Below are 26,336 nucleotides of genomic sequence, written 5' to 3'. Positions count from 1 at the left end.
CATCCCGCCGCCTTCTTTTAAAGAGTGCTCAGAAGGCGGCCATCCCGTCCAGTTACGTTGGTCCTCCAGTTCGAGGTACGTTAAACCGCATCGCTCTCCATCCACCGTTCATTTGATCATATCACGAATATCGATGTAATCCATAGCTACAGCTTAACCGGAGGAGACAGGGAAGGAGGAGGTGCATCTATCCTAGAGGCAGTATTCTCTGCTCGTTACGTCGCCATCGGCGTGTTATGTCAGGTGGTCAGGTGATCCTCCTCGGTCGGTGCAAATTGACGATTAGTGAGCTGGCGTGCTCGAAGTGAATTCTTTCGGCGATGCAATAGTGTTTGATTGCCTTCCCACCACCGACGGCTTCGATGTTGCATTCATATGTTATGCACAGGAAAAATCCGATCAAATTAAAATTTAAAACATATACTTTAAATAAAAAATATTTACTGTAAATTTAAGAGCACTAAGTAAATAATAATATAACAAAAAAAAAAGTTCTAGATTGAAGATGCATTTTCTGAATAACATTACTAACTTAGAGTTCTGTAGTTAAAATAATCAGATTGAAACGATTTGCCATTACTATATTAAATATCTACTAAAGATTCTCTTATAATAAAAGGTTGACTTTTGATAAATCTCATCACTTCCGTTGATATATATATATATATATATATATATATAATCATTTAGTTTCATATTTATCGAGGAATACGGGAACTAATTGCTCATAAGTATGTTAGGTCTCTCTTACTCTTGCTTTTTGGAGTTCACATGTTCTGAAAGGATAAAATCGTACAGGTATATCCATCGCTCAAAGCGAACAATTCCTTGGGAACTTACGGACCGCACCAATAATCAACCGATATATATATAAATCTAAAATAATTAGATTTTTATTATTAAAATATAATTAAAATGATATATATAATTCAAGTGGTTAAAGAAGCCCAATGGTATATGTAGGTCTCAATGCTACTTACTATATATCCTTTTTATTTCCCTTAATTTTTTTACTTGTACTTCTCTTTCTTTCTTTTGTTGCTTGCTTATTATCTATTATTAAGTCTATATAATTATTAAAAATAAATGTCAATGATAGCTGAATCAATCCGATTTGATTTAGATTTAGATACGCAAGAAACTTTAGAGGTTGATTATGATGTTGAACGCTTTATATAATATCAATATTTAGGAAAAATATTATTTGATGGGGTTTCGACATGATCCATCCAACACTCAATTTAATAATAGAATGGAGTATGATGAAATTTTATCATGTCCTCTTTAGTTGAATATAAGATAACTAGGATCACAAATAACACAAATTAATCAACTTTTATTAGACGTAAAAGGTTTTCGAAAATAAGTTAATGGTCAAACACAATATAAGTTCTGAATGCTCGTGCTGATTGGACTATCACATGAGTCGCCAATAAATATTTTCTCTGTCAATAGTATAATTTACTTAGATAATTATTTTTTAATCCAAATAACACTAGCTCGCCCCCTTTTTTTTGGCACAAGTGGTTTATAGAAATCAAGATCAAACATCTCAAAAAGCATCGAAAGTTTAGTTAATCTATTGATGCTTCAAAAGACTTAATGGGCCTCTCGATCAATATATAGAAGTATCTCAAAAAGCATCGAAAGTTTAGTTAAGCTCGCCCCCTTTGTTTGATGGTCATTCCCTACCGACTTGGAGCACATAAAAATGTGTCAAACCGATCATGCAGTGGAAACATGGTATACAGCAAGCAAGATATAAACATGTTGTACCCATCACCTCGATGTATAACATGTAGTGACATATGATAACTTGAGATGAAAATTTTAGACGACTACTATGATACGTCGATCCTATCAAAATTTGCTAGGTTTGATTGATGAACAAAAATACGATCATTCCAACCAAAACTCGTAGCGTTCCATCCACACGATTCTTAGAAAAATAGCATGTAAAATGGAATATCTTTATTGATATCCCAATTTTCGATTTTTAATATATGGATGACTTGATAAGATATATTTTAGGTTTAAGAGACGTCACAACCGATGTCACACCACGCTACGACCGGGTCAGTAAGGGGAGCACCCCTACATGCCAATTCAGGGTTCGTACCGAGGTGTTATTTGGCATGTCCCGTCTCAGAAGCTAGGGGCGGTGCCGTCTGACGTTGTCCTACGCGTCCCGAAATAGCGACCGCATAGTACCATCTCGTCCCCCAAGGATCAGTCGTCACATCGAATCCGCGTGCGGTCAACCCTCGTATAATAATATAAAATCCCCTGGTCGGCATCCGGTCAGAGGGAGGGAGGACACAAAAGAGAAGAGAAAAAACAACTACTAACTTGCTCATCAGAGGGAGCCAAAGTCGAGAATCTCCCGACGAAGGTCATTTTTGTAGGCAAGCGATCACCCCCGAGCCAGGAGCGTCTCGACCTGGGAATCGTCATCCAGTGAACGAGGGCGAGCTACCAACCAGCCCGGGAATGGAGAGACACTGCTCAACGTCGACGCCCCGACCAATAAACACTGATCACCACCCCGTTGCGAGGGCTCAGCCTACCTCAGTGTCCAACTCAACCAGCAGAAGACTCCTGACATCGACCCATGGACTGAGCCATGCTGACTCGCCAACCATGACATATTTGTTCACCAACCCGACCTATACTCATATCTAACTTATTATCAATTCTTATTGATTTAAGTATCCATGGGTTCTTATTATTTCAACAGTATAATTTTGTAGGATCTTTGAATTCACGATCAAAGAGGTGAGATGAGAAAGAAACATGTAGCTCCATCATTCTCAAGAGGCCTTTGGTTTTTCAATCACTATACTAAATGAAATAAATTAGATTAACATCGTATGAGAGAATTATCATTTGAACAAAATCAATCTCACCCGTTCTCTTAGTCATTCTTTGATAAGCTTAGAGATAATAATAAGCAATGAAGAGAAAAAATTTTCGTCCACCACTCATCAATATTCCTTGCATTTTTTGTTTAATGCTCTTATTCTCTTTCATTCATAATCTTCATTTGTCATACTTATTGCATATTATTAGGAGAAAATATCATTGACAACCTATATGCATAGGGTTATTTGAGATGCTTTGAAGGTGAAAACATCGAGCTATCAGAAAATCATAATACTATCAAGAAATGTTTCCTAGCCCAATCTTTCTGATGCCTAAGTTAGTAACCCGAAGTTTATACATGTGACTGATCAAAAAAGATAAATCTCTCTTATCTTGTGTTAAAGATATATTTAGAATGAGAAAATATTTCGTAGAAGACACTTTAGACTCTTGTTCACATAGATGTAAGATAATGATTAACTGATATATTTCCCATCACATGTGAAATCAATACACTCTAAAAACACATTCTAATGGTTAAAATGTAATGCGCGTGATCCTTAGATCAGCAATTTGAGTCCTCCATCTCACCGACCGAGGATCCATCTTGTCGAAGATTAAAATTCGGCATCATTTCGTTTCACCACAAAAGAAAAAAAAAAGTCGATGAAACTTTCTTTTAGTTTGATAAGAACTATTTTGGTGGTAGAATCTTTCTTGTTCTTTTCCTGTTAACAGTGCGTGGTGGCATCCACCTCTTTTGCTTGTCTCATGTCTATGGTTGGAATCATCGCATAGATCTGAGTGTCTCGCTAATATCTTTACTAAACTTCCCAACTCAAGTGCAAGCCACTAGCATGCCTCCCAAGTCCTGAGATCCACTTAAGAGCCATCATAAATTCAAGTAATTACTAAAAATTGACGCTGTCTCTATTATATTTAACATTATGAACATTATCTATGAAAAATAAATTCTGAAATTTTAGTTAAAAATCTTGGAAATTCCAAACTTGTCCGAGTAGAAGAGATCACTCTACCTGAGATTTCTATAGTATTATATCAAGTGCGGGGTGATGGATATTCCCCAGCCACAGAACATGCTGCCCAAACAGTGACAGTCTGACTGGCTTTCCAACTCAAATGAATAAAGCTCATGCACTTTTGTGCTTACTTCATCGTCACTTTGCGGAATCCAACTGGAGAGAGATTAATTAGTTCATCAAGTGATCTTAGCGCGAATTTTACTTTGGGCCCTTCTTCTGTCCTCTCACAGCTTTTTGTTTCACATGCTCTGCGGAAAGCGGGAACCCAATCGAGAAGATCGAGCGACACCGCTGTACTGTTCCTTGTCGTGCGATCTCTGCGTCCACGACCTGTGCCAGTAACACCGACAAAGGAAGAGAATCCCATGCCAGATCTTGGATGGCCTCGTGCACGTGACTCGGGAATGGCAATGGGAAAGGACGAGCAGACGCGTTCACGAGCTGTGGCCCCCGCCGGACACCCCACCCGTGAGTGGTGGGGCCAGCTCTTCTCTAATGTCTACACGCATCCTTTCACACTCTGCTGCTCCGTGCTGTTGGCCGGTCACGTGAGAAACCCAGCGATGGAATGCGGTCCTCCCTGTGTCACTATATGAACACCTCCGACTCGGTTTCCTCGTCACCGGATTCGACACACAGCTATGGCTTGCGCTGGCTCCCCACCGCGGCTACGCCTCCTTCTGCTAGTGCTCTCTTCCTGCGCCGTCGCGGCGGCCGCAGATGCTTTCCGCTGCGCCACTCCGCCCGACGAAGGCCCCACCATCCGAATCCTTCACGCCTTCGGGCCGTGTTCGCCGCTCCGCGAGTCCGCCCGCTTCGACTCGTGGGAGGACACCGTGATGGACCTCATGACCCGCGACGAGTCCCGCCTCGCCTACCTGGCCTCGCTCGCCACCGCCGGACGGTCCTTCGTGCCCGTCGCCTCCGGTCGGCAGCTCCTCCAGATCCCCAACTACGTCGTCCGCGCCAGCGTCGGCACCCCGGCCCAGCCCATGCTTATCGCCCTCGACACTAGCAACGACGCCGCGTGGGTCCCCTGCACCGCCTGCGCCGGCTGCCCATCCGCCTCCCCCTCCTTTGATCCCTCTCGCTCCACCACCTACCGCCCCCTCCCCTGTGGCTCCCCCCAGTGCGGTCAAGTCCCCAACCCCTCGTGTCCCGCGGGGGCCACCTCATGCTCCTTCAACCTCACCTACGGAGCCTCGTCCCTCCAGGCTGGGCTCGCGCAGGACTCCCTCGCGCTCGCATCCGACGTCGTGCAGTCGTACACCTTCGGGTGTCTACAGAAGGTCACGGGTAACTCCATCCCGCCGCAGGGCCTCCTGGGTCTCGGACGCGGCACTCTCTCCTTCTTGTCGCAAACCAAGGGCCTCTACGGCGCCACGTTCTCCTACTGTCTCCCCAGCTTCAAATCGCTCAACTTCTCCGGCACGCTGCGGCTCGGTCCGGTTGGTCAGCCGAAGAACATGAAGACCACGCCGTTGCTTTCCAGCCCGCGCCGTTCGTCTCTCTACTACGTGAACATGATCGGGATACGAGTCGGGCGCCGAGTGCTCGACATACCGCCGTCGGCATTCACCTTCGACGCGGCCACCGGCGCCGGGACCATCCTCGACTCCGGGACCATGTTCACGCGGCTGGTGGCGCCGGCGTACGCGGCGCTGCGGGACGAGTTCCGGCGGCGGGTGAAGGCGGCCGGGCCGGTGACGTCGCTTGGCGGGTTCGACACGTGCTACAACGGGGCCGTGACGCCGCCAGGCATAACGCTAATGTTCACGGGGATGAACGTGACGCTGCCGCCGGACAACATACTGATCCACAGCACCGCCGGGTCGATCACGTGCCTGGCGATGGCCGGGGCGCCGGACAACGTGAACTCGGTGCTCAATGTCGTCGCCAACATGCAGCAGCAGAACCACCGTGTGCTGTTTGATGTGCCCAATGCACGGATTGGGTTCGCCCGTGAGGCCTGTACTACGGCCTGAGGCACTCGCTGCATGCACGGATTAGCGTATTTTTGTATCGTCGTCGGATTTGAAGCGTCTGTATCTGTTGTTGTGGAGTGGAGTCGTGTCCTGCAGTGAAGAACTCTAGATCTGGATGAGTGGGTCTTCAAAGTGGCCTTCGTCGTTTTCTCTCTGTTGTTCGTTTTCGGTTTGGTTTCTTCGGGCTTTTGATTAGCTCCTCACGTCACATTATGAAAACTATTAATGACCGCCGTCTCCTCTTGTAATTTGTAGTCTCTTAGTAATTTGTTACCTCTCTCCGTTGCTATGCCATCAGCCTTTGAAGTAAAGGAATTATTATGATCCTAACATGTTTATATTTAAATTAAATCTAAAATTAAACCTTAAATCTAAGCCTATAATAGCAAACCACGAGTCGTCTATCCTCATCCATGAAAGAAGAGGTGAAGCAATGCCCTTATCCTCTTTATTACTGTTCTCTCTTATTTTATTTCTTGTACACTTTTATTTATCTTGACTTGTAAAGATAGCAATGTGCATGCATGAAAGTATACTGTAGTGGGAGGCTAGCAGTCATATTAGCAATCAGGAGGTCCAGACAAAATACATGTTGGCACTCTGCTTACAATTGCTTTCAAAGCGACATCCAAACTTCGTTGGAGCAAAATACCAAATACATGCTTTTAATCATATACGGGAGAACAATTTGATGAACTGTGGGAATTGCCAAGCACCAGACATTGAGAACACTTCCACTCGGATGAGTGGCTACTTTGATTTAAGAGACAATCACACATGAAATGATTGGACAGAAGACTTTCGTGTAGAACCCTTTCTATAAATCCAGTACCCCTGATGATGCTTGGTATCCAAACAAACAGGTCTGGATACTAAACAGTAGCTTCAAGGATGACGATGATGAACAGAAGATGATGAGGACCTAGACGTCAATGACGGTCTCATTTGCACGATTTGTTCGTCGTCGACTCCCATCTTCTTTGCAGTCAATCCAGCTTCAAAGAAGCGCTTCACCGCACTCTCCGCGTAGGCTATGCCTTCTTTGACGTTCATGCGCTTCAGAACTTTCTCCTGGAAACTGGTCAGGAGGTGATCGCCATTCAACACCGTTGCAAGCTGCATCAACTCCTGCTGGAACTCACTCAATGGGGCCTCCTCGTTAGCTTCAGTTTGTCTTATTCTCACAGGACTCGGGAGTTCAACTGCATTAACGACCAACAACCTTTGTGAAAACTCTTTTCACAAGAATATCTAAGAATTAAATACAGGATATGTTGCTAACAGATAAAACGAGACATCACTACTATAAGAGGCTGCTTTAAAGATCTAAAGTTATAAAACTGGGAAGAATTATAGAAGTTATATAGCAACTAAAAATGAAAATTAGGTATCAATATGATTTAATAAAAAAAAATTGTAAATTTACCAATGCTAAGAGATGTATTAATGATGTGGTTAAGATAATTGGATGAAAACTCCCATAGACAAAAGTCTTCCTGTTTCGATCTATTACTTGGTAGGAAAGAGAAATTGATAGAGATATTGTTAACATATTAAAAACAATATGGTGAAAGTAGAGAGGAGATATACAAACTTTGGTGTAATCATTGTGTGCCCTTTAGATCTAAATAAAATTTTCATTTGATAACTACAAGGCCAACTATACTTTATATTTTAGAGTGTAGGACAGTAAATAAAAAAATGTGATATTAAGATCATAGATTAAAATATCAACTGTATTGAACCATGCAAGATGATACTCAATCAAGATGCAAAAATGATGATTTTTATACTTCGTTCTGGTATGAACCATACTGCCTATTAAGCTCATTGTCCTAGACACAACGGGCGGTATGCATTTTGGTATCAAACTCTGCGGTGCAATAAACCTACCATTTGATTCTTGTACCATCTTATTATTTTCGATTTCAAACAATTGTCATAACTATCTTACTATCTTGATTTTTTCCTCTCTTTCTATCAGGCTTTGCCTCCACCTCCCCATCACATTGCTGCTGCAACCTCATCCCCACCTCCTTCTCCACTCTCTCTCTCTCTCTCTCTCTCTCTCTCTCTCTCTCTCTCCTTCCTCTGGTCTGGGTAATACCGACTGGTACTGACCCATATGAGTGTTGGTATGCCATCCTATACCATATCAGACCATACAGGTAACAGCCTAAGATTTTTCTAATTCATTATTGAGATAATGTTCGAGATTACTGGATTAGATGGAATAACAAATATTTTCATTTGTGAAAATATGATTAGCCTTGATAAGATAAAATTAAGAAAATTATTCAGAATGACATGAATATGTTCAAAGCAAATCAATTAAACAAGGAGAGTCAATTAGGATTTACAGCATAAGGTTCATAAGGAAACCTTATGAAACTTTACTGAATGCAGTAAGAACATATTTGACACTAGGATTTAGTTTAAATACGGATATTATTCTACATAAAGCATATGGCAAAAGAAGATCCATATAATCAACCCTTATTAATCGAAAAAATATGACTTCTGTTATTGTTGTTCCATTGGAATTCCACATACATGAATTACATGTGAAAATTTGGAATATTTAACAATGCTAAATATTCATGAGCATGTACTTTTAAGAATCATAAAATAAGAGCTTCACAATTAAAGAATTATTGGACACAGAGAAACCACAAAAGGGTAACCGAATCACCTGGGCAATCAGTTCTAGGTTCTGTCCTACTTAACACAATGCCTTCAAAAGTTCCAGCCCATTCGTCCCTCTTAGTGAGGTATGAAGGGAGATCAAAAATTTTCTTCACTGTCGCTGGTATGGATGAATGTTCATACTCTGAAGTTGGAGTTGGTATACCATTGGGACCATGTACGACTGCATCCACCATATGAAATTATTATTAACTAACAAACTAGGCCATGACCAATAGTGAGATAATCAGTGTCCATCAACTTACCAGTACCCTTTTCAATCCAAGGAGAGACCATGATCGTTGGGACCCTTACACCCAAGCGGTCAAATGTGAAGAAGAAGGGTTCTGGGCCGACTATCCCATCAGGGCTTGGGACACCCTTTACTGGTGTTGGAACATGATCAAAGAAGCCACCATGCTCATCATAGGTGATGATGAACAGGGTTTCATTCCACTGAGGGCTGGAGCGAATGGTTTCATAGACCTCCTTGACAAACAACTGCCCTTGGTAGACATCATGGGATGGGTGATCATCAGTTGCAGGTTTATCCTTCTTGTCCATATATCGCTGCTCAATGACAACATAGTTGGGAAGAGAACCGTCGCCTGCATGTTTCTTGAATTTTTGTTCATACGAGTGGAATTTAGAGATATATTTGAGCTTCCGAAGATTGCGATAGAAAAGAGTGGCAGGCACATTTTGGTAGTATATTCCAAAAGAGAGATCTGCATCATCAATATTTTCAAATATTGTTCTCTGTGGATACCCGATTGCCAGCTTGCTGCATGATTATAGTGTTCTTATGATGTTAGCTACTTCAGAAAATGCACATTATGCGTCCTATGCATATAATTGAGATACATATATGAAATAATCCAAGCATTTGAGATGCAATAAGTATATAACTTTTGTCAGGGAGTCCTATATAGAACCTTATTTGCAAGCATAATCTTGCAACATATATAATTGTGATAACTTTCAGCAATGCTATATCACAAATCATATTGAGTTGATCTTTAAATAATTGCTATATGATAAATTTCTATAAGCATAGTCTAATTCTGTACAATGATATCTTCTTTCTTATTTTACAATGATGGCATATGATGAGTTGCTTGAGAACCATCTCAGTTATAAAATGTTTATCAACCTTACCATTTTGCAAATTATCAAATAACACACGTGTACATGACAGTAGGTGTAGTATAAAAGACAATAAAGAAGAATAACCCTTATCATTTAGAATAATGTAAACTCTGGAGAACAAAGTTCCCAAGAATACCCATTTTCCCCAATCTTATGTTAGTAGCTCAAGCAAATACACCAGCGAAAATTATCAAGATATTCTTTTGACACTAACATTTTATGACCTTATTGATGTAGCGCAATCACTTATGCCTTGTACATTCAACTTGGGCTTATAGATCTATGCATTTTTTTTGTGAATATCATACCAACTAATCAATCTAGGACTTTGTCAAACCAATATATTGGATGTCTATATGCATAGTAAACCATCCTTGAATGACAGATAATCAATCTATGTGCCAGCATTCTAACTTCCACATGTTTTCTCTACTTTAAGAATATATGAAATATAAATATGCATATACGAAAATGATGAGATAAGATTTTCATCTAAATGCCATTAATACTTGCTTAGAAAGACATTCAAATCTGATTATGATCCTTAGACTAATTAAAATTGAGCCATGTTTCTTCGAACCTCAAAATTCTCTTTTTCAAGCGACAAATCAACCTTCAAATAATTTTCTTCTTCATGACACAAAGGAAGCTACAAGTATCTTCTTCATGAAGCAAACCAAGCTTCAATTAGGCTGAGAGTGGGTCAAATAGGAAAATAAATCAGTTGAAATCAATTATTGAATCTAACTTCATAAAGAAAGGTTTGTTTAGAGTTAATTGTCCTATCTAAATTTCTAGTATTGACCTGTGATGAGTGTTGATACCCCACCCCACAAGAGTACCATATGGATCAAAATGTGGACTGATATGTGATCGAGATTTTATTCCTCAGCCCATTCAAAATAAAGTTTTTCCTATAAATACTTTTATACTTGGACCAGTGATCAAAATGAGCATTTACTGCAACTCATCATATCTATAGCCCAATTTAAAGCAAAGATGAACATTATCCGTTCAATTAAAGATAAATCCTCAACATGAAATCTTTGGCAAAATGACGAACATCAATGATCAACCTTCAGCAAAATGGCCAAGAGTAAAAAACGATGGCAACAATTTCATTGATCTTGCAGCCTGGAGTGCCATATAACTGCACATGAAATCTTTCTACTCTAAGAACCATCCCATATCTTACTCAGCTAAATAAGGTTCAGTAGCAAAGTTTTAGAGGCCATTAATCAGGTATAAGAACACCCCTCTACAAATTCACTGCAAGAACTACAAGTGATTTATTTACATCCCCCACTAGATGATTTTTCTACCAAGTAATGACAGTGCAAAGATCGTTATACTCGAAAGAACTTGTACAACAACAGTAAACATGAATAAGGCGAACAGTATTGGAAGTTTGGAACTTGATAAAGCAGATTTACCCAATGTAATTGGTCACTCATAGCAGTAAATTGTCAGGTGCAATCACAGTGATATACCCATATTTTTTACTCGTTATTTCAAGTATTGATAAAAGTGAGGCCCAGGTACCACCGATCATGGCATTCTATGACTCAGCTGAATCACCCCGAAAAAGTTTACTGGGTGATGATTCGTGTCAATGGCCCAATGCATCGGCCCCACATGTGTGCGTCCCACCAGGTAGATGGGACACACGTCACCCAGACAATTCTTATGGGTGATTCAGTCCGAAAAAAATAGCAGTAGTCACATGACAACCCTATCTGAGGAGCATTAAAGATGCGGGCCCCGCGTCAATCAGGAAGGACAATGATCACCCACCCACTCCGAGCTCACCCAAATCACTCTCTTCGTTGCTCGAGGAACCAAATCAGACACCGAAAAAATGGAAACAAAGACAGAAAAGTCGAAGCAAATCAAGAAAATGTCGCAAGAAGTCGAAGTGGTAGCCGATTGGGAGCAGAAGAGGAGCTGTACCTGGCGACATTGCTGGTGGCGCCGTGGGACGTGCCGGAGTGCACGAAGAGGCGGTTGGGCTGCGTCGACGACGGCACCGACGCGAACCAGCGGTCGAACACGGCGAACTCCTCCACCAGCGCCCGGTACACTGCCACCATCTCCGGGGGGAACCCGTTCATGACGCTCTCCGTCATGTTGTCCGACATGGAGCGCGCCTGCTGCACGAACCCGTTCATCGGCGCCGGGTCCGCCGACGTGTCGTTGGAGCCGAAGATCTGCTCCCGGATCGCCTGGAAGGAGTGGCCCGGGTCCGGGTCCACGAAATGGGCGCCGTCGCGGAAGTAAACCCGGTCGGACGCCGCGTCCGACGCCGACACCGGGTTCCACTCCGACCCATCGACCCCGTTGATCGCGGGGTTGAGCCGCTTCATCCACCCCAGCATGTGGTCGAACGACCGGTTCTCCATCACCATGACCACCACCGTCTTTATCGGCCCCGCGGCGGAGGCACGCAGGCAGCCACCGGATGAGAGGAGGAGGAGCAGGAGGCAGCAGCAGCAGCAGCAGGACGACCGAAGGGATTGGTAACGAGAAGGTCGACGGCGTCCCCCGGATGTCCCCATTCTTTCCGCTTGATCCAGTGAACGACTGCGGTTGTTGGAGGAAAAACCACACAGACTTTATATAAAGCAGCGACGGTGGGCGTGGCTGCGGCGCCCTTAAATGCTCTCGTGGGCCGAGCTGGTGCGGCCGCGTGACGACCTCTGCTTTGTTCCAGCCAGTTTTGTCTCTTTTGTGAGAGATGTTTGTGATTTCGTGCCGTTTTGTAGAATACGATCTGCTTTGTAGCGGGAATGTCCGGCTGGAGAAGACATGCATCTCTTGCGTGTAAACGAATCAACGGATCGTACTTCTTGATCAAAACCGGTAAATAATATCTCTGTATCGCTTATAACGACATAAGGTAAACTATATTGGATTATAACGGCACCCCTCAGTGGGATGTTATTGAGGAGAGAGAGAGAATGATTAGATACCATATAAATAATAGTGATATCAAACCATGGTATCTGTCATGACAATCAATACTCATTAAGATGTAAGTTGAGTTATATGGAATGAAAATTGTTCTAACTAATTATATAAAATTTAATTCGATATATATATATATATATATATATCGAATTATATTTTATATAATTAGTTAGAACAATTTTCATTCCATATAAATCAGTAGGATGGTACTGTGGAGAGAGAGAGTGATTAGCAGGAATCTGCCTTTCCAAGTGTCACGATCCATTAAAGTCATGCAGTAGTTGGCCAAATAAATGAATCTCCATGGATGATTACTACTATCATTTATGCTCATAGTTGGATTTTACTATAAATGAGCTCTGGTTCAAATTAATGCATTGTAAATATAATGGTACTCCATGGGAGATTCCAACTGTATTTTATGTTGCAATAAGTGTGGGAAGTGCTTTTTATTATTACTATTTATATGTTAATGTTACATAATCTTTGTCTTAAATGCTAGGACAAAGATACTTGCATCTCATGGGGGGGTGCATAATGTGGCCAATAAATCTCATGGTGCATGTACCTCATAGATTTTTTACTAATATGGCTGGGTGTTTCAACTTTTATTGATCTTCATCTTATTTTAAGGAGAAAATTAATAGAGTTCATTGATATATTAATGTTTTTATGAACATAATCATTGGGCTAAATCCACTTTAATATATAAATTATCCTAAATATATGATTGGTGTTGGCAATGTAATTAGTTATATCATAAATTTCAAGAAGAGTGATAGCTTAGGAAAGTATTTATTTTTGAATTTTTCTCATATGGTACTCATTTTCATAATTCTCAAACAGTCACCTCCTATTTCTAATGCTTCAAAAATGCTCCTTTTATAAGTTGTTGTTTTTTTCCCTATCAAAATCAGAAAAAAAAAATTGTCAAATATTTACAGAGTTTTGTGGGTTAGTTTTTATCCACAAAACATTGTATAGTATTTTAAAAATATTATATTTTTTATTTTAAAAATACTATACAATATTTTAAAAATAAAAACACTATATAATGTTTTAAAACTAGCCTTATAGTGTTTTTATCCATAAAAACAATATAAGGCTAATTCAAAAATACTATAATAGTATTTTTGAACTAAATATTGATATCAAAATATTTTTGAAATAAAAATACTAAATTATATTGATATCATAAAATCTCGGACCTTACGATAAATTATTAAGATATTTACTAACTAAATTAGTGGATACTATCACTATTTTCATTATAACTCTCACCATTGTCACCACCATCCCCTATGGAGTTTATTATTACCAACCATCAATATTAATATCATTTATGTTGTTGTTGTTATTCAGATTGCCATGTTATAATCATCTCAACCATTATCATGATTTTATCATTATTAGATATGACAATCAATAATATTTTGATACCTGAATCCACTCAAGTCAATTAAATCAGGTTTAAGTATTTTTTAGTCAAGTTAAAATTGATTATGGGATTTGAGTATGTCAAATCATATATTGGGCACTATACTATTAGAATCAGTTTTTAAGATTTTTGGCCATCTAATCAAATTCTCAAAATGATATCAAAGTACATCATAGTTACATTTTTCTGATTATCCATTCATATATTTTACAAAGTAGAATAATAAGTTCCCAAGTGAGAACCTTTATTCATTATTATTTTATTTTTAAATTATAGTTGTGATGGGTTGGTTGTTTTGAGACATGTAACCGTGACTAGTTTAATTTAGATTTAAATATTCTCGATAAGATTGAAATAGATTTATCTAAAATAGGTTCATTATTATTTTATTTTTAAATTATAGTTATGATGGGTTGGTTGTTTTTAGACATGTAATGATAACTAGTTTAATTTAGATTTGAATATTCTCGATCAGGAAATAGATTTATCTAAAATAGGTTCTATTGAGTAGGTATAGTTGGATACCAAATATTCATATATGCATATTTCATATATGAATTTATGCTTAATATATATATATATATATATATATATATATATATATATATATATATATTTCAAATCACATTAGATTTGAATATTAAAATACTTAAAAAAATTGATCGAACTATCGATGTTATGGTTAGCACAATCACACGTCATATTAATCTGATAGACCATTTAATTGATGTATCTGAGTCGGTGTAGACATGACATCTCATCGTCCACAACTTAAATGGTCTAACGTTGAGTGGTTGAGTTAAGTGCAACAGCTTCGTCCCACGAGAAACCCCAAAAGCAGAAGAAACGAAGCATTTGGGTGAAGCGTCCACACCAAAGAGTAGAAGCGTTGACATCGCTTGTCCCCACGTCTACTGCAGTGATCTCTCCAATTGCCATCACAACAGTCGGATGATTCCTCCCGTCTCATCAGACATTAAACGCAACCTCACCAAATATTGCATTGCTTGGCTTGTTGTCGCAGAGAATTAAAGAGCCATGATGAACAGCCGAGCTCGGTGACGAAGGGACTCGTTTTCACATTACAGGTCTACGATTCCCACAGTACGGTCAATCATCCTCCAATTGTTTGATTGTCCAAAGTTGAATACGTCATCTGATACAAACAAATGTTTCGCTCTCATCCTCTTTGATTCTTGTGATTTGTGTAATTGTGTTCTCATTGGACTGTCGATCGTATGCCGAGCCTACCGAATATATTATTGAATGTGATGATATCTTAGTAATGAACTCTCTCATCTTGCAGAGGCAGTAGGTACATTATAGAAGATACAGATGAATTTGTGGTGGTTGGATAGTGAAAGGTAATTTTGGAGGGGCTTAAGAGGCCTATAATTATGCAACATCTAGGTTTTCTCCTAAAAGAAAAAGCTTCAGTGTTTATTTCAAGTTAAATATGTGATAGTCGCATTAACAAAAAAAATAAAAAATAATTCATTCGACGGATATATCATGTTAATATAATCTAATTAAAATTTAAATATTTTTTGTTATGAAAAATATCTTCCTGATAAAAAATGACTAAGGCGGGGATGACTATAAGAGATAAATAGGGATAGATTTTGAGGTCAAACATATTTTCTTCGTTTTCTAAACTCAGTTCGTAAGTCTAATTGGAGTGTCTAAATGATTACATCGAATCCCTTATGATACTAGTCTTTGTACAATAACGAGCATCTCGAGTTCTAGGTCACCCTATATACTAAGCACCACATCGGTCACCCCATAATACCTCAAGTGAAATTAGACTCTTAGTATAGATCCGATCGAAACCAAGTTGGATAGCCGTCTTTAACAATATGTGTGATGCAAAAGTGATTATTTTATACTATCAATAAAAGAGGGAGGTACTACGGTGGCTAAGTCTATGTTGAGCTGATTAATATTACTAGATCGTTTGTTAAGAAACCTCAATAAGTTAGCCCATAACATAGCTAACTTCATTAGAACATTTTTATTTGATCGTATTGTGAGAGATTAGTGAATGACTTTAATTAAAAGAAAAAGAAACTTTTAATCATATGCATGATTTTGTAAAACCCATAACACCAGAATCATGGATTGATATGGGATTTGGAAGGTTGAGAATTAGATAATCTATATTTATTATTTTATTTGGGATTACTGATGAGTGATTCTCATGAATGAACTTATCAAAGAATATGAAATCAATTAGGGTGCATAACACTTCTAGTTTCCGAGTCTTTCAATTCTCTTACTAACTTGTCAAAAGGAATCTTGTGGAGCATGTCTTAATGCAATTTGTAAGATACCTTATCAAACCACCACATCCTCAGCTCGAAAGTTTTACTGTATACTCACCTACTAGACTCAAGTTGCCTTTAAACTTATGATAAGTCACACAATTATAAGTTGCATTAATCAATATTTAGATTAGATCATTAAGACTATGTGGGGTTTGATTATAAAAAAGAGTTACTTGGATCCATAAGAGCTAAAAGTCATGGAAGTATAGCCTACAATTAAAGAATTACGATGAACCAATAATAAACTATTAATAAATATTTGTTTAAGATTACCTGTAATATGTTCATCTTTTACGAAATAATTACTATAGTAATTTTTGCTCTTCATCTATTTCTTTAACATTGAAAAATAGAAAAAGATAAGAGGTAAAAGGTAAGAGGGAGGGGCGACATACGGATCTTTTTTCTTCGATCTTTTTTTATTTCATCGAGTTTGACAATAGAGACAACGTGCAAAGATGGAACCTCGTAACTTATCAATAATGATGAATAAGAACGAAAGTAATGGACAAAGATGAAAGCAGAGGGCACGTGGAGAAGGTAATATCCATATTTTTTAGGAATTTATCATTTATTTATTTATTTTATTTGTATAAGCTCGGAGGGTCGCAGGTGAGGGGGTGACATGCGACGTACGGCCAAAAGTCAATTCCTTCACTTTGGGACAAAACCAACTCCAATGTGTCGGTCGAAGGAAATGTGTCTTCCTTGCGATACATCGAAGCAATAGAACCTTGAAGCAACATCAATTACAGATATCTCGATCCGATGTAGGTGTTGCTTCCTTGTAGCTTATGTGACTATCTACAGCGAACACAGATCAAGAAACCTGCAAGAGAGAATCTAATCTACCGTCAGCTACCCAATTGAGTTACTGTTGGAGGAAGAATAGAGCAGCGTTTGCGGCGCCGAAACGTCGAAGCCGGTCTCGGAATCATCACGGCCGGGCGGCTGGCTCTGCCGCTCGCTCCTCAGAACCCTCAGCAGTGCCTCCGCCTTGCTCTTCCCCCTCGCGGTCACCCCGCCGCCGGCGAGACCCGTGATAGCCGCCTCCCACCCCTCCACCTCCATCACGTCTCCCACCGCCTTGTGCCCCCCGCTCATCACCAGGTTCAGCAGCGCGGCCGCCGCGTTCTCCCTCGCCCTCCCGCTCGCCCCCGTCGACGCGCCCACCAGGTCCACCAGGACCCTCACGCCGTCCACCCTCCTGAACGCGTCCACGCTCTCGTAGCAGCCCGCCACCTGAGCGATCACCGCCGTCGCGTCCTCCACCACCCCCGTCCGCGCGTCATTTGCCACCAGCGCGAGGACGGGCGGCACGGCGCCGAGCTCGACTAGGGCGGCGCGGTTGAGCGGGTAGAGGGCCAGGCCGAAGAGGGCCTTGAGCGCGTCCTTGATGGACCTGGTCGAGGCGCCGGGTGTGCGGATGAGGTCCACGAGGCCGGTGATGAGGGGCTTCTTGGACCCGATGATGGGGCGGTAGGCGTCGACGCAGAGAAGGCTATAGAGGGTCGCGGCGGCGTGCTGGGCGGCGGCGGCGAGGGGGAGGCGGAGGGCGGCGGCGAGGGCGTCGAGGATGCCCGGGGTGGACATGAGGGCCTCGCGTGCGGAGATGGAGATGTTGAGAAGGGCGGCGGCGGCGTTCTCTTGGGTCTCGGCATCGGAGGAATCATGGTGGTCGAGGAGTCGGGCGGCGAGGAGGGGGACGGCGCCGGCATCGGCGAGGGGGGCGCGCATCTCGGGGTCGTGCTTCGACAGGAGGCGGATCTCAGCGATGGCTTCGGCGGCGGTGGAGGAGTCGAGGCGCTGCACCAAGGCCCGGGCGGTGCGGTGCTTCACCTCCATGGATCTCGATCGTTTCTTTTGCCCTTCGGTGATCCCGTTTCCCCCATAAGCCGTCGGGTAGATAAGTCGGTAAGGATGGATTAGCTACTATATTATTACGAGCAAAGTTGGAAGCGTGGAGTTGAATGTTTTGACAGAACGAACATTGGCTCGTGGCCTAAGTCGACCCAGAATGGTGACTGGGTGTGCCAGGAAAAGAAATGGTGTCACGTCGACACGGTGCTCCGAGTATTTTTGGCACTTAAATCCAGTGATACCCCTAACATTTCATAGAAGACTCGCCTAAGTTTTGAGAAATTCCGAAGGAGCATTTTTTTTATTTTTTTTAGTAGAGTTTTTTTTTTTCTTTTCTGTAAAAGATAATTTTGTTTCTCCCCATGAGCTGTTGTCTTTGCCCTTGTTGTCGTCTCTATTTTCATCGATGGTCGTCTCACAAATAGGTTCTCGTATGTTTCGTTTTTTATCCTTATCCTCGTTTGTCTTTAATCGTTTATGCTTCTACCTTTAGTCAACAGCATCTTAGTAGTTGGTTTTCTTTGTTCTATTACTCCTATTTTCATCTTGCTCTCACTGTTCTTCTCAATCTTCGTCCATCATCTCTATCATCCTATTATTGATCTTGGCGGAGGGAATTACGGACAAGGGCAACGATACAAGCGATGATGATGACTAGTAGGGCAATAAGGCATGGACAAAGATAGATAAAGTCCTATGTGCAAAGACGATGATTGATGTGATGAAGATATGGACAAAATCATCTTTTACGAAAGAAAAAATATTTTATAAGAATTTTTTAAACTAAGAGCTTGTTCAAAAAATTTACTCAAAAGATTAAAGGATAATTTATTTAAAATAATCTCTATCAATTAATTTTTATTGGATGATGCTTTTATACTAAAAATTTTATAAGGATATCCCTAGTTTTCATCAATATTCTTGTCATTTTAATTTTATTATGTACAGTAAATAAAAGAGGAGTAGAGGTATGATTTAACCTGAATCGGCATAGATAAAAATGATTAAAATAAAAGAGTAAAAAATTAAATTTATAAAAAACAACACCTTGATAATTAATCAATTGAGTGATGTCATCCTGTAAGAATTAATTAATCGAAGCTTTTCTAAATAGTTTGCCCAAAATAAAATAAGTTGACATTATCTTGTTTAATCTCTGTGTTTACCTCGGCGTCATGCCGCCGTGAGGTAGAGAAGGTACGCGGTTGGGGGTTGTGTTGACACCGCGGCCGCCGTTGAAGGTTGAAGCTTTCGTGGTGTGACTGCTTTGACTACTCTGTCTCGTGAACGCAGCTTTTGGTCATTTTCGCGTGTAGATATATCTCTCCCTCGTTCCTGTCGTCGTCGTTCGCGTTGATTTGAAGGGTCTTGCGATTTTTTGTTTTTTGGGATCCTTCGTGGCTCCGCTTCAACTCGGTATACGTCAATAAACACGTCATGCCTCTAAATCCGTTGGCCGGAACACGGTAACCCTAAATAAAATTACACTTTGCAGGGAGAGAGAAAGAGAGAGAGAGAGAGAGAGAGGCAGAATAGGACGACATGACGATGGCTTTCGACAGGTCTATCTTTTACGGACAGGCTGGCCTGGTTATTAACATCATGCCATTGCCGGGGCTTGGCTTGGGCACAAAAGGCATTTACTTACCGGATCGACATTGCTCGACGTACGACCAAACCTTCGGGTTGGTGTGTCGGTGGTCGCAACGCATCGCACCGCGTTGACGCGGCCACCGCCAATGGTCGAAGCTTTCGCGTACCGGCGGATGAACGGGTCGTTTGCGAGCGGTTCTCTCTCCAGCCTCGCGTCCCAACCACGCGTGCTGCATTAAATCGAAGGGGCCCTTGTAATTTATTATTATTATATATATTTAAGATGCTTCATCATGTCTCTACTCGCTTCTCGTGCCAGATAGACATCAAGAGTCGCACCGTGTTGCCTGCCGCACCTTTACGCCCTTTCGCTGGTGCCTCATTAGTGTGTCATGATTCGAGTCGTGACTTAAGTCGGAACATCTTAACAAGAATGCAACACTAGTTTTCGAGAGGAAGGAAGACGTAGCATAGGCTCATTGCGATAATACAATAATAACAATAAGAATGATTCATTGTGAGAATGACTTTTATCTCAGAACTTTCAAAGTGAATTAAAAGAGTGCAGTTAGCATCGCGACCATGCATATTGGTTCATTCAAGGTCCTAACCTTTGCTTAGGACTCGGGATTAGGGTGAATATTTCATTCTAATCCTGACGAAGTTTCATTCGATCGAGATTCGATCGAGACATATGTTCTAGAGGAAGTCGACGAAGTCCATCGATCCTGACGGGGTCAACAACAAAGAGATGGTTGAGTTTATGAGTGGCTTTTTCAGTACATCAACATAAGATACAAACTCTCATGTCTTTTATTTAGGACAGACTCGTAATGTTTTATATCATCGTGACGCCATCATTAAAAGCAATAGTATTTTGGCACAGAAAGATAGATACCCTATTCACAAGGTCAGAAGAGTTGAAGGCCAACGTGAATCAAAGTCTGTCATTCCAACTGCTGCGAAAAACTTGGGTTCCACATCAATCAACACAAGTTGCAATATGCCAGTGTTGAACGATGTAACAATATCTGACTTTAGATCATTTGTACGAACAAGGAAGAATTACGACCTACATGAAACAGTATATATATAGTGAAGTTTGTGCCTATACTTAAAACTATAGCATGCACCTGAAGCCGGCAATTCCACTATGAACAACAATTCCACTATGAACAATTTGCTGACACGTAGAATTGCACATAATATACCATACAAGCAAAACCATATAATATTTGCCACAATCACAGGCAGTCAAACACCTATTTAGATATGTAACGATAACCAAATAAATAATATCTGTAGCAAGTTGTTGATGCCAACTGCATTTACAGGCAAGCAAGTACCAAACATCCAGTGAACTCTCTCCACCAATATCAATTACAAATTTAGGTTAGTAGTGTTCATAAAATACGATGTGCAAGTGCAAGTAGACAAGCAAAGATTTATAACCCCATATTTACAACTCTGCATCACTTTGAACTCACTTCGATATAGCAAAGCAGAAATAATGCATTTGGCAGATGCATTCTGGACTAAGATTTACTTGAGCTGAAGAGGCAGTCTGGGTCAAATCATTTGTTATGTTATGTAATCAGTGCCTAAGATGTGTAACCTTATGGGAGAGCCGGAAATTGACCATCAAGTCATGTGATGATAAATCTGTGCAATTCACTTAGCTCCATATCAATAAGTAAAATTTTCAGGTCAAGTTATACACTCATAGATGATCATCATTAACCTAATAAATGCCATAAGACATTGTGTAGTTAGGATTTCTGATGCAGTAGTAGATCAACTTAATGTATATAAGTTCAGGAAAATGTGTTTATCACAGATGTTCTTTTGGCTAGAATTCTAAGATCTTCAAACTATGTTATGGTACTTCAGATACAACACACTCAGTCCAGTTCCCTCTTGAAACATAAAGAATCTAATGACAGAGATGCCTAAAGAAAGTTTCCATCTGATGATAGAATGAAACTCGAGGCAAAAAGAGATTTATAGTATATGGATCCTGGATTACTGTTCCAAATGAATCTTGACAGCAGCATGGGGGGATAAACAAACAAATAGTTCAGTTATCCAAAAACTCTCTTTAATACTCCAAACTTCAAATTGCATTCCTTCAAACATAAGACCTTCTACATGCTCTGTCAGTTCAATTCTGCATGCTGATTCAGGTAACTACACTGGCAAGAGAAGAAACAATAGCCACATGTATACCTCAAGTTGTAAAAAATAACAAAATTCCCAACTTCGTATCAATCTGAAGTCACACATGACTACAGGCAAAGAAAAAATTATCTTAGAGTTCATAACTTTAGCAGAAAGGTATGGTTAGTGTTTCATATCATACTTCTCAGAGATATTTTAACCTATTCAATTTCCAACTGATGTAATTCTAGGTGGCATTGTGTTTCCTCAATCTAGTTCCAGCTTAATACATACAACAGGAATCATCATAACCAAACTTAAAAAAAAACAGTATGAACTTGATTAGAAACAAACAAAGAAGAAGCATCAGGGTTACAACCAGTACAAACAAAAAACAATGAAGAGGATAATAATGGCCAACCAATCACTCGAAACAATTCTAGTAATATTTTATTGATCAAACTATGATTTGCAATACTGTACCATACCGCTCGGTACGGGTAACACGTACCAATTTGATAGAGGACCGGTACGAGCTATACATCGGTACGCCTTAGTGTACCATGAATCGGTACGCTCGGTACAGTTCGATACACATCGTATCTGACTGATCGGTACATTAGTACGGTATGGTATTCAGAACCTTGGATCAAAGTACATATTTTCAAGCTCTAAGAGCAAACAAAAAAAGTGTTATTTATGAATGAAAAATGAACTTCTGAAGGTCCCCCACAAGAAGAAAGAATCACTCAGTTGCATTCATATCTGATCCAATTAATTTACTCCTAATTATGTTATGACATGGAAAACTAAAAAAGCCAATCCTTTCGTGGGAGTTTTGATATGAAAACATATATCATCATGAACCAAAAATTAGGACTGATTTACAAACATTACCAACTAAATGAATCATAATCATGTCATATGAACCTCTACGACATAATACAGATAACTAGGGATAATCCTATCCAAAGAAGACCATTTGACCAGTTGTCATCAGAATAATTATTGATGCAATCTAAACTAGACCGAAACCATGATGAACCCAATATGCATATTTGATCTTGATATGATTCAGTCAAGTTTCTAGTAATGTTATGCCAAAGTCCCCTTTATTGTAAAGACCACAAACTCCACAAGCAGAACAGATTATTTTGCCAAATGATAAACACAATGGGTCCAAAATAAGTATCTATATTATGCATTGAACTTCTTGAGTTACATCTCCATCAAATCTCATCAATATCTATAAACCACGTTTATCTTGAAGCATAATCAATGCATACAAGTTCTGCAGTACATTCACATCCATGTTACTGTAGATACTGCCAGGAGTAAAATGAAATCTTAAACATGCACAATACATTGTCATAATGCCAATTATCGAGGATAGCTAGTGAGAAAATAACTATGAGACAATGTCTAGTACAATGCCTCTCCATAATTTCCAAGTCCAACCATATGGTCCTCTGAGATTTAACTTCAAAAGAACTAAGTTGGGAAGGTCCATCAGACCTCCCCTGTTATTCACACATATTCCTCCACTTTTATAGCTTGCCTTCTTTGGTGCACTAGACAATTAAGTCACAAATATGACAACTTGCTATTTATCTTTGTTTGATAGGAATTATAATGGCGTTGTTGCTAACTCAATATCCTCAGCCTGTCACTAAATACATCCATAATTAAATGATTTTCAGGAATCAAGACACAAGAACTTTTCCAAATAAATGAGTTGTGGTCGGAAACGTATTCTCTTAAGCACTCAGGACACTACAAATTATTAAGCTGTGCAGTAAGACTTCAGTAACCTTCCCAAATATTAAGCTGTGGTCGGAAACATATTCTCTTAAAAGACTTACGACATTACAAATTATTAAGCTGTGCAATAAGACTCCAGTAACCTTCCCAAATATGTTTGGCGACGAAGTACTGAAAGACCATGTCCTATCGATGACAGCAGAAAGAAACAAAACAAGATTTAATACAAATTGAATGTCCTTATAGGTAAAACAAAATTGGCATTTCCCCTTATACATAAACCAAAAATACATTTCCAATACTAGTATTTCAGCTGACAGGTAAATCAAAAGGTCGCACTTGCAGTGTATTAAGCTAATACCCAGGTCTATATTGTCCAACTCTTTAAATCCCAAAATCTCTGATATGTAGAGAAGAATAATGCTAAGGAAATAACGGAAATCATGTCTGACCCCCAAAATATGTCGATGAACAATAAGGATAAACAAACTATATGAAATACAAAGAGTTCTTTTTAACCTGCATGTGATGGAGTTCAACAAGAAGTGAAACTACAATGAACAATGATATCTCTACTTGAAATTTCAAGATTTTTTTAGAAGGTAGAAACATATGGTACACACTGTTTTTCACAAACGTTCACATGAGGACTAGGGGCATGATACTATGCACATGGTAGACACACTTCACTTTAGTCTGCCTTTACTTAAACGACTGACTTATCATGACTTCTCTTCACGATAGCACTGACAGAACAGTTATATTTGAAATAATAACGTGTGATCAACATTCCAGTTCAGTTCACCATATACATAAGAATGTTGCATGTCAATACAACTTCATCGATAGAGAATGGAAAGAATAATTTTCAGGAACACACCAGGTCAGTGGTAAAAAGTCCTTTTTAGCATCATAGCATATCCTTTCTTTTTTCTGCCTCAATATTGCTCGAATAGGTTACCTTACTGATCAAGTTGTTGAACACCTCCATAAGTGATGACCCAGATTGTAACTTAACTAGGTGCATCCTATAAGGTATTATTATGTTCCTCAGCCCTGCAACCAAGCAAAACAAATCATATAGCACCATTAGTTCCATTAAATTTCGCCGGCAATTGACTATAGAAAGATAATTATGTTAACATGTTTGTAATACTATCATCGTCAAAATAGGTACCATATCTGAATAGTTTTTGGTGATCTGATTGATCCAAGCTTTGACTCAAATCTACATATGCATGCCAAATAGTGATAACTGAGAGGACAAAAGTGATTAAGTTAGTGCTCGTACCCGTGGTGCACATAGCTCTGTACAGAACTGCAGCCGAAACACCACCGCGTTCCGTTGTCATTCTCGTCTTCTCCAGACAGTCGAGGAAGGCAAGGTCCGCCTTCAGCAGCTTGGCCTGATCGTGTGTGTCATATCCAATATCATGGCAGTAGCAGCAGAAATCAAGCCAATCCACAGGACGCCGATCCCACAGCATCGAGCCACCGTCCTTCCCGCTCGACCAATTGGGGCCACAGTAGTGTCCGTACCGCGGGAACAGCTGCGAGAGGAACGCGCGGACGCCTCCGTGCCACGGGACCTTGGCGACATAGGGCCGAAAGAGCGGGAGGGCGCACCCGGCCTCCGATCGCGGCCGAGGCGGCGAGATCGGCCGCCGTGTTGGGGTCGCGGGCGAGGCAGCGGTGGCGGGGGGCCGGGATGGTAGAATCGAGCGGAGGGATCTCGCGAGGGAATCAACCAAGTGGAGGAAGGCGCTCTTGGGATGCGATTTCTGGGGATGGGGAGAGGGAGGGGGAGGGGGACGGGACGCGATGAATTGGGGTTGGGATTCAGGGATGGAGGAAGTGGTGGCGATAGGGAGGAACCTGGTGAGAGGGGGAGCGAGGGTGCCGGAGAAACTGAGACTTATGGTTGGGGGAACAACCCATGTGGTCTTCCGCCCCATCAACTCCCGCTGCCTTCTGCTGCTTCTTCCGAACCACGAACAACTCGGTCATCAAGCCACCTTGAACCACACGCCGTCGAGAGAAACCGGCGTTATACACGCAGACGACTCGAAACATTTTGATGTGCGTCTACACCCAAAACTGTGGGGTTTCGGAAGCGCATATCCACAGATTAGGAACCGGAAGACAGAGAGAGAGACGGAGACAGTTCGTCGTTCTCACGGTTCCCTTAATGCAATTGAGGGCAGTGGCGGGACCGTGTGGGATCCATCAGTGGTCCCATTCACTGCCTCCAACCACAAGGCGGGTAGCTTCCGGATAAGTTTACTTGTTTTTTCCAGAAGAAGATATAAATAAGGTCAATTATCCAGTGCCACGTGGAATTACAAATTAGGTAATTCTTCTGGTTACTTCATTAATATATATATATATATAATATAATATACAATATATATATATATATATATTGTGGACTACTAGTTTCCATTCCTAATCTGAATATTTATTAGTCTAAATATGTAGTCAGAAAAATCCAAACATTTCTACGCCAACC

General features: G+C 40.6%; 4 protein-coding genes across 4 annotated transcripts; 1 reads left to right on the top strand and 3 right to left on the bottom strand.

The window, feature by feature from the left end:
* Positions 1 to 4,480: 4,480 nt before the first annotated feature.
* On the top strand, positions 4,481 to 6,138 carry LOC135618952 (aspartyl protease AED3-like). The gene has a single exon (XM_065120449.1). It carries the CDS (start codon positions 4,547 to 4,549, stop codon positions 5,888 to 5,890), a length of 1,344 nt encoding a protein of 447 aa, XP_064976521.1. The 5' UTR covers positions 4,481 to 4,546; the 3' UTR covers positions 5,891 to 6,138.
* Positions 6,139 to 6,421: 283 nt separating this feature from the next.
* Positions 6,422 to 12,339, bottom strand: LOC135618951 (non-specific phospholipase C2-like). Its single transcript, XM_065120446.1, has 4 exons — positions 11,675 to 12,339; positions 8,842 to 9,359; positions 8,583 to 8,759; positions 6,422 to 7,092 (listed from the first exon to the last, which is right to left on the bottom strand). Exons 1-4 carry the CDS (start codon positions 12,277 to 12,279, stop codon positions 6,776 to 6,778), a joined length of 1,617 nt encoding a protein of 538 aa, XP_064976518.1. The 5' UTR covers positions 12,280 to 12,339; the 3' UTR covers positions 6,422 to 6,775.
* A 4,750-nt stretch (positions 12,340 to 17,089) lies between these two features.
* Positions 17,090 to 18,581, bottom strand: LOC135618950 (U-box domain-containing protein 4-like). Its single transcript, XM_065120445.1, has one exon. It carries the CDS (start codon positions 18,299 to 18,301, stop codon positions 17,315 to 17,317), a length of 987 nt encoding a protein of 328 aa, XP_064976517.1. The 5' UTR covers positions 18,302 to 18,581; the 3' UTR covers positions 17,090 to 17,314.
* Positions 18,582 to 24,398: 5,817 nt separating this feature from the next.
* Positions 24,399 to 25,974, bottom strand: LOC135618949 (uncharacterized). The gene is made up of 2 exons (XM_065120444.1): positions 25,119 to 25,974; positions 24,399 to 24,883 (listed from the first exon to the last, which is right to left on the bottom strand). The coding sequence occupies exons 1-2, from the start codon at positions 25,780 to 25,782 to the stop codon at positions 24,738 to 24,740; spliced, it is 810 nt and encodes a 269-aa protein (XP_064976516.1). The 5' UTR covers positions 25,783 to 25,974; the 3' UTR covers positions 24,399 to 24,737.
* Positions 25,975 to 26,336: the final 362 nt, after the last annotated feature.

The sequence above is a fragment of the Musa acuminata genome, chromosome BXJ2-8 (assembly GCF_036884655.1).
Source record: "Musa acuminata AAA Group cultivar baxijiao chromosome BXJ2-8, Cavendish_Baxijiao_AAA, whole genome shotgun sequence".
Classification (NCBI taxonomy): Eukaryota; Viridiplantae; Streptophyta; class Magnoliopsida; order Zingiberales; family Musaceae; genus Musa; species Musa acuminata.
Note: the sequence above shows the minus strand (reverse complement) of the source record. Positions and strands in the feature narration are given on the sequence as shown.